At 62.7% G+C, this 8,695-nt stretch overlaps 1 protein-coding gene across 1 annotated transcript in view; it reads left to right on the plus strand.

The window, feature by feature from the left end:
* The window catches only part of LOC149120806 (putative ATP-dependent RNA helicase TDRD12), a 53,725-nt gene extending 45,763 nt beyond the window's left edge, over positions 1-7,962 (plus strand). Inside the window, exon 3 of the mRNA XM_089319071.1 lies at positions 7,927-7,962. Within this exon, the coding sequence (XP_089175197.1) occupies positions 7,927-7,962 (36 nt within the window). The remainder of the gene's footprint in view (positions 1-7,926) is intronic.
* Positions 7,963-8,695: the final 733 nt, after the last annotated feature.

Below are 8,695 nucleotides of genomic sequence, written 5' to 3' on the forward strand. Positions count from 1 at the left end.
GAGATCACAATGGTGTGAGGTAGGGAGCCCCACAGGCTCTGTGCTAACATGGCCTGCCCGCAGCTGGCCGGCCCTCACCTAGGCCTGCCCACAGCTGGCCCTGCCTTCACATGGACTTGCAGCCCCTGGCATTGCCCTTGCCTGGAGAGGCCGCTCCAATGGTCAGACAGCTCTCAATGCTTCTGGGAAAGGAGGGAGTGAGGACTGGTGTGAGCAGAGGGCAGTCAACTGCAGCTGGCTCTCATGGCCCCTGGCTGCCATCAGGGAGCAGGGCCCAGCTGTGTTTCCCACCCTGCCTCCCCCAAGTCTGCAGTCTGGGGCTGGCCCTGGGAGCTGGGCCTGGAGACAGTCATTGCCCAGGCTCAGCTCCAAGCCAAGGGTGGCTTGCAATGTCAAGATGGAGATGGGCCCCTCCAGCGGGGGCAGCATGGGGCAGTGGTTAGGCTGTGGCTGACTCCTGGAGGGCAGGGCCTGAGATTTCAGCTAGGAGGCTCAGAAGCCTGGCTGGGGGCAGACCGTGTTTGTGCTGAGAGCTGAGGCAGGCAGGGGGAGTGCACAGGGACCTTTCAGAGCCCCTGTCTGCTGCTGACCGTCAGGGTTACGTGGGCACTGAGGCAAGTAGGGAGCCCATGACCCTCCCTCAAGGTGGGACCCAGAAAGGAATGAGCGCTTGCAGGGAACTCCATGTCAGCCAGAAGAGCTGACGTGGACTTGAGGTCCTTGTGTGGCAATGGGGCTTGTGCAGTTCTTGAGGCTGCCCCTCCCCCTTGTCCCTGCCCTGCAGGAGATGAAAGAGCTGGCCAGGCTGGGCGCCACTCACTTCCATCACATCGACTCCGCCATCGCATGGACTTTCAGAAACCACCTCATGTTCCGGGAACGTTACGGAATGAAGTGAGGCCTCTGGGCTGGGGAGGACCCGCGGGTGGGAGGAGCAAGGGTCCTGGGGCACATGGGGTCCCTAGGGAAGATTGGGTGCAAGCCTAAAACAGTTCATTGAGCACAGAAAACAAACTTGCCTTTTCTATAGTACACAAACTTTCCCAAGACACTGTGGAGAGACTGAAATGAAAAGAAACACCAGGGGAGACAATAGTAGCAATCTAACTAATAAAGGTGTTGTTTCCAGAATATTCAAGGAGCCCTTCAACTCAGTCACAAGGAAGCAGTGGGCAGCCCCCCAGTACCCCGGGAACACAGGCTCGGGGGGACCCTTCATGAACGCACACACAATTCACCTCCTCAGCGCATGAACACACACTTATTCCCTACACCACAAAGGGGCACCAGCGCACAGCTGTGGGAGGGGGGAACTAAAACCACTGAGGACACCGGGTGCTGCTCCCTACAAGGCTGAACGTGCATGGGAGGCTGACTCTCCACAGCTTGGACACACGGGACTGCACTCCCACAGTGGGACGCTCACCTGTGCCCTGAACACCCACCTGGGAAATGAAAGTGCACGTGACTGCGCCCTGGGAGGTGTGCGTGTCCCTGCAGGCGGCGCTCACCCACATGGTGGACAACACGCAGGTGCCCTGACGACGTCACTGCGCATGAGCAGAGTGTCACGGGCCCTGCGTGTGGCTGTCAGGCTCTGTTAGGCAGAGCTGCACTGAGAGCCTCGGCAGCACAAGACACACGGCCTCTGTCCTCTCTCTTCCAGCCAACAGGCCTTATTCCACATACTGATGGCCTATTCCGTCTACAATCCCGTGAGTATTCTGGGATCATAGCGCAGGTGCTATCCCGGCAGTCCCTGCAGGGCACCCCTGGTCACAGAGATCCCAGCCTGGGTTGAGGGGGCCTCGCTCATCCACAGCTCTGAAGAAGAGCGGTGGAGGCCAGGCTCTGAGCCTCCTTGGACCCAACCTCAAGTTCTGGGAGGAGAAAGGCAGCCTTCTCCTGGGCTGGTCTCCAGACCCCAGGAGCTTGGCCGTGTTGGGACGCCCCTCCCAGGACTAGCATTCCACGCAGTGGGGCGGGGGGCAAAGGCAGGGCAGATCAGGTGTACAACTTTGCTCTGGGTCCCACTGATGCCATTACACCCACCAGCCCTGTGGTTGGACCCATGGGCCTGAATCCCACTCTGTACAGCGCCACTGCCACAACCACCCACTCAGACTTTCCCATGAGTGGAGCAGGCGCAGGGCTCCATGGGTGACCCAGCAAGGCCTGGACATCCCCACCCCCCTGACCTGCCACTGGCCAACCCTGCCTGGTGCCCTGGTTCCCAGGGGGCTTGGCACTCAGGAAGCCCAGGCCTGCACCCATGCCAGAGGCACTCCTCCTGTTCCGGTCCTGGTAGCACTTCCTGGCTTACTTCTTCCTCATGTGAGAAAGGGCCACCGGCTCACCTGCAGAGCTCAGGGGTCCAGAAGCTTCCATGGGCATGGATCTGGATTCCCACAGCAACCTGGCCCATGCTGACATCTTGGGGGTAACAGGTGTCCATACTTGAGCTCTCCCCCTGTGCTGCCTAAGCTCAGGCCCTGCAGGATTCCCTCCAGGAACTTGGAGAACTTCTCTGGGCTCCAGTTCTTGGGCAGCTGACACCAAGTGGCAGGATTCAGGCACAGGGGCTCCCTGTGCCTAAATCTTCCTGGACCCTTCAGTGGGTGACCCTGATCTGCCTGAGAGGTGGGCCATCCTAGGATATCATTCTTGCCAGGGGAGGTCTCCTAAAGGTATTCTGGGATCTTGCAGGAGGTGGGCTACAGCCAGGGTCTGAGCCATGTGGTGGCACTGTTGCTCATGTATATGCCCGAGGAGGACGCTTTCTGGGCCCTGGTGCAGCTCATGGAAAGCAGGAAGCACGCGATGCACGGTAGGTGGATGGCGTGTGGGGCCCAGTGCATGCAAGTCCGTGCACGGCCCTCACTGGCTCCTGAATGTGCAGAACAGTGTCACAGTGTGGAGGGGGGGCTCCCAGGAAGCCAGGGCTGGCAGAGGCCTCCCAGACTGAGCCAGCCCCCTTCTTTTACCACCACCCAAAGGCCCTGCAGCTTGGCCATGGCCATCCTGGGTGTGGGAACCTTCAGAACAAGGGGTCCTGTCCTTGTCCAGTGACTCAGGTCGATTCTGACTCTTCTGCCTCACACGTCTGTACACAACTCTCAAGCACAGAGCCACACCCAGGGAACTTGTGGAAGGCAGCATCCCCTGTAGGGTCACCCCTCCTCGCTCCTGAGTCTTGGAATGGTCAGGAGGCACCCAGTCTGACTGCACCCACCCCAGCGGGCTCCAGGGGGCAGCCAGGCCTGGGCTGCACACAGTCACCCACCTGCACCCACCTCCCAAGCAGATCCTCTGCCCTGGCCACGTTCATCCCCACCTGCCCCTGGTCCAGCCTCCCCTGACCCTCAGTGCTCAGAAGCACCCCACCCAGGCCTGGGGCTCTCCAGCCTTCCTAGGAGGAGGCTCTCACGTGGGGGTGTGGCTGATTCTACTCAGGTTTCTACAAACCAAACACCCCCAAACTGGAGCGATTCCAGCAACACCTGGGGCTCATTGTGCATCGCGTGCTCCCCTCCCTGGAGAAACACCTGGTAAGTTAAGCATCTCCTTTCTCCTCTTGGGGGCTCTGGGCTCATGGGACTGCTTCCTGAGCCAGGGGAGGCCACGTCCTCACCAAAACTTTCCTTGGTTACGGGGGTCCACGGCAGCTTGGGTGTTGGTTTGTTGTCCAGCACTTGGTCCCCCAGAGTTGGCGTAGATTGAAGGGAGACGCTGTCCCCAGAGCAGAGTGGAAGGAGGGACCTGTGTCCCTTCAGGAACCTGCATGGCTGGGAGGGGGGATGCCCCTGCTGCTGGGCTTCCTGCACCCAGGGGCTCTGCCCCAGGGCTCAGATTAGAGGGAGTCAGGCCTGGGCCCTGGGCCCTGGGCCCTGAGCCCCCTCTGCCTCTGCCTTTTCTTAGGAGAAGGAGGGTGTGTGCCTGGAGGACTCCACCACCCACTGGTACATCCAGTGCTTCCTGGATGGGGTAAGTGCCCCGGGGACCCCTTGCCCAGGGAAGCTCCTGCCCCAGTGCCTGGTTCTCTGGTGCTGGTGGCCTGTGACTCTGAGCTCCCCCAGCCCCAGCAGACACAGGAGGGAGCCTGCTGTGCAGACCAGGCAGGCCCTGTCCAGCCCTGCTAAGGGTGGTCCAAGCTGAGGCTGAGCCTCAGAGCCAGCAAGGAGGGGACAGGTCCCATCAGGACCCATCCTGAGAGCCTGGCAAAGGCCAGAGCCCTACAGTGAGAGGCAGGAGATCCATAGACCCCCCGTGGCAGAGGCTGGTGGCAGCACAGCCCAAGGGCTGAGCCCTCCCCAGGTCCCTGGGGTGTCTGGCATCTCCAGTGTGGCTTCCAAAGTGTGCAGACCCCCAGGGTCCAGGACAGGACATGGTCATCCTCTGTGGGTCTGGTTCGCTGAGTGGGCAGGGATGTGGCCATGAGGCATGGCCTCCCCTCCCCTCCCAGGAGGAGCTCTGGCCTTCTTGTGTGATCAGCCTCCTGGAGTCTCCCTCTGTCCTAGGGGAGTGACACTGCACACCCACCCCTGTGGGCCCTGCTGAGGCCCTGATGGGCGGGTCCTCCAATGCCTCTGTCCCCAGGTGCCGTTCCCCCTGGCTCTGAGAATATGGGATATATACATCCTGGAGGGCGAGCACGTGCTCCCGGCCATGGCATACACGGCCCTCAAGATCCATAACAGTGAGTCCTCAGGGCCCACAGAGGCCCAGGTGCTGGGGATGGAGGAGCTGGGGGTCCCCTGCCTGTCCCTCGTGAGCAGGGCTTGAGGGAGGGGTGAGGGGGTTGGCGAGGCCTGGGTTCCCTTCAGGAGGGCACTGAGAATCCCCCTGTTGCATCCCCAATCCCAGGCCCCCACAGACCACAAGGAGAAGTGGCCAGGGTCATCGCACTGGAAATTGGCCCCTGAGCAGTCCCTCTAGTGCTTGGCGTGACACCCAAGGGTGTCCAAGGGTGTCTGCAGCCCATGTCTGGTGCTGGGACAGGGCTTGGAGCAGCCATGGTGGCTGCGCCATCCCTAGGGCCCCTCCCAGCCTGACACCCACCCCCATGTCTAGAGCGCCTGCTGAAGATGCCCCGGGACCACCTCCGGGAGTTCCTGCAGGTGACCCTGAAGCAGGCCTGGTCTCTGAGCGAGGACGCGGTCATCAGGCAGCTGCGGGCCTCCATGCGTGAGCTGGGGAAGCTCCAGTGCCTCCTGCCTCCCGAAGGTGAGTCCAGCACACGGCCCCGTCCCATGCTCCCTTGGGGGAGTCAGTAGTGGGAGTGCCAGGCCCTGACATCCCCGCCCAGGGCCTCACCTCTTCCTGGTCCTCCTTGTCCTCCCCGGGCTCAGCAGTTCTGCTTTCTGAAGCTCTGTCAGCATGGCCTGACAGGGCCTCGGGCAGCTTCCCAGAATCCTCCTGTGGGTGCCGGCTCTCCCCCCACCACTCTGGGGCTGGGCCGTGGAGCTGTCCTCAGGACATTTGTGGCTCTGGCTCCTCGGCTGACCCCCACTCTGGAGTGGATTGGAGGCCCCGCCTTGAGCTACCCTGCCCAGGTCTGGAGCAGGTGCCCTGGCTCAGTGCCCCCAGGAGCCTGGAGCACAGCTGGACCCCCACTCCAGCAAGATGAGAAGTGGCCCTGCCTGCCCAGGGGGCCCCTCCCCAACTGACCCCACACAGGCTCCTGGCCCGATGACCACAGCTGTCTGCACACAGGACCCTCCTAGGACAGGGGTGGGCGGGGCTCCCACCTGCATGTGGGCAGGGCTAGAGGGAGGTGGGGCTGTGGGAGACCCTGTGCAGTGATGTAAAGGCTACTGGCACTGGATCCCCTTCAGCCATCTGAGAACCCCTGGAAGGCCCAGGTGCCCTGAGCCCAGTTGTGGGGGCCAAGTGCACTCCTGCGAGCAGGGCTGGGCACAGAGGCAGGGCTGGGGGCCCCGCGGCAGAAAACAAGAGTGTGGGCTCTGCAGCCCTAGCCTCGGGCCAACAGAAGGCAGCGGGACCCGGAGCATCGCTGGCTTCTGGGCTCTAGTGGGGAGGGGTCCCCGTGCTCATCCCCTGCTGCTGCTGCCATCATGGACCTGAGCGCCTGGGTCCCCATGCAGAGCAGAGATGGGCTTGTCCCAGCTCTGAGGCTCTAAGTGGGGGCCCAGGTGCAGGCTGTCCAGGCACTGGGGAGGCCCCACTGTGCCTCCAGGTGCTGCCTCCTTGGGTGCTCCTGGGACAGTAGCGGTGACAGCCCAGTCTCACCAGGAAAGAGACAGTGGGCCAGGGGCAGAGGACACAGGGCACCCCTGCCACCTCTTTAGAAACTGCATTCCCTGTTCCCAAGTCCTGAACCAGACTCCATGTCTGCCCCACAGCCCCAGCTCTCACCCCATCATCTTAGGCTCAGTTCCTTTCCAGCCATGTAGGAGGGACTCAGATGCGGGAAATTCAGCCAATGCACTGTTAGGGCGCAGCAGGTCAGGTGGGGGAGGTGACGGGGTCCTGAGTTGGTGCCTGGGTCCCCAGAGATGAGAGTGAGGTGGGGAGTTCAGGGCCATCCACCCTGTGGGGCTGTGCAGGAGGAGCCGGTGGTGTCCCAGGGCTCCCCTTGCCCGGGCTGCACACACCCTCCCCTCTGGGGCCAGCAGCCTGGAAGAGTCCTCAGCGTCACACGTGGTGATGGGGACCCCAGGGTGAGGTCGGGGCAGGCACCCTGCAGGCCAGACGGGGGCTGTGGAGAAGCAAACCGCGTCTCTTCTTCTTCCAGCCAAGGCCATCGAACAGTGCAGCAGGCCCCTGGGGCAGGCACGCGTCCCCCAGATGCACGTTCCTGCCCCCACTGCTCCGAAGGCCAAAATCACCATTCAGGACACAGTGGCAGTGTGGGAGCAGACCAGGGGTCCCGCTACCCGTGCAGTGATGATCCGTCCTCCAGAAAGCTTTGGCCTCCGCATCACCAAGAGGGAAGGCATGGAGGAGGAGGAGAGCTGGGAAGGCAGCCCAGAGCCCCTCTGCCTGGGCTCCCCTGTGGGGACCGCAGAGTCTCCAGCTGCGGCCAGCCCCACGGAGTCTCCAAAGTGCTCGAGGTGGGGAGGCCTGTGCCAGTGCGCCAGTCTCCCTAACCTGAGCGGGCCAGAGCACAGGGAGGACGACTCCTCCGACGCTGGCAGCCGGGAGGGCCTGTGGATGTGGGCTCCTCCACGGGCCTCAGAGCCCCCGGAACCAGGGCCCATGCAGGCTGTCCCCGCCTGGGGGCCACGGCTGAAGACTCCCCACTACTGGCATGGCAGCCCCACGCACTCTGGGGAGAGTCACGGGCTGGAGCCGGCCAGAGCCAGCCCTGGGCTGGGACACCAGGCCCACGTGCCCTCCCTGGCCAGAGGCCTCCTTACCTCTTATTCTGTGGGGCACCTGGATGATGGGTGCCTCCTAGAAGAGAGGCCGAGTCCAGCATCTGTCCTGCCCAGGCTGGGCAGCAGCCTTCCGTGTGTCTTCACGGCATCCTATGCACTTGGTTGAGCCCCCACCGCCCAGGCTCTTCCTGGGGCCAGGACACCCTGACACTTGGAAGACAACAGCCGTGCCAGGAGCCACTGTACTCTCCTACCCGCCCCCTCCCCCACCGCCACCCTCAGGTGGTGCTGAGCCTGTATTAAATTGTTCCATGGAAAGGAGTTTGCTCCAGTTTGTGATCCCGGCGCCCAGCGGCAGCAAGCTTCCCTGTGTTCCTGGGGAGATGGGTGGTTCCACAGCCCCCAGCCCCAGGCAGAGACCCACTCAGGACCCTGCAGGCAATGCCTGAGTTTCAGCTGTGCCCTGTGGGGACTGGGCCAGGGTGGGAGAGCAGCAGCCGTGAGTGCCCGTGACCTCTGGGACAGATCGGCACAATAGGAACAGCTGTGGTTGGAGGGCCTGTGTCACCTCTGTGCTCTCCCCTAGACCTGGGCGGCCATGGCTGCAGCATCTCTGGCTTGACCCCACATGGCTCTCCCACGTGGGAGAGGATGTGCACTGTGGGCTGGGAGGCGACCAGTGGCCAGCAGTGTGTCTACTGCCCAACTGACCAGGTGTTGGTAGCGTAGGCAGGAGGCACATTTGATAGAATCGCATGGATTCTCGGTGGAGGTGAGAGGGACTTGCTCTCGGCTGTGCCTGTGTGTGAGCACCACGGGAGCAGAGCCCTTGGCCCTGGGACTCAGAGAGGTTCTCCAGGAAGGGCTGCCGCAGCGCGCAGGAGGGGCCTGGTCTGTGTGCTGAGCTCATGTGCTGTGGGCGGGAAGGGCCCTAGCACGCAGGTCACCTTGCTCTCCCACAAGCACCACTGTCAGAGGTGATCTCTGTGGCCGTGTAGCCACAGCTCTCAGCCGGGCACGCGGGCCACGGCTCACCTGAAATGTAGGGGCGGCTCCAGAGCCCTGTAAGGACAGAGGTGAATTCGCAGACTCAGCATTTCCCAGCTCCTGCCCGGCTCCTGTCTCCCAGGACACAGATGAGGCCCCGCGATGGCTCTAGAGGTTGACCTGAGGGACTCGAAGTCCTGCCGGACTCCCAGGTGCCGTGAGCAGTGCTGCTGAGCTGGCCTCTGCCTGGACCCCCAGCCACCCCTAACAGAGGACTCAGACCTGGGGGTTTAGGGGGCACAGGAAGCCAGAGCAGGTTTAGGGAGACCTCAACTAAAATCCGGAATGGGGAACCCCTGATGCTTCGG

Source organism: Oryctolagus cuniculus, chromosome 18 (genome assembly GCF_051225735.1).
Source record: "Oryctolagus cuniculus isolate XC-2025 breed Fujian yellow rabbit chromosome 18, ASM5122573v1, whole genome shotgun sequence".
NCBI lineage: Eukaryota > Metazoa > Chordata > Mammalia > Lagomorpha > Leporidae > Oryctolagus > Oryctolagus cuniculus.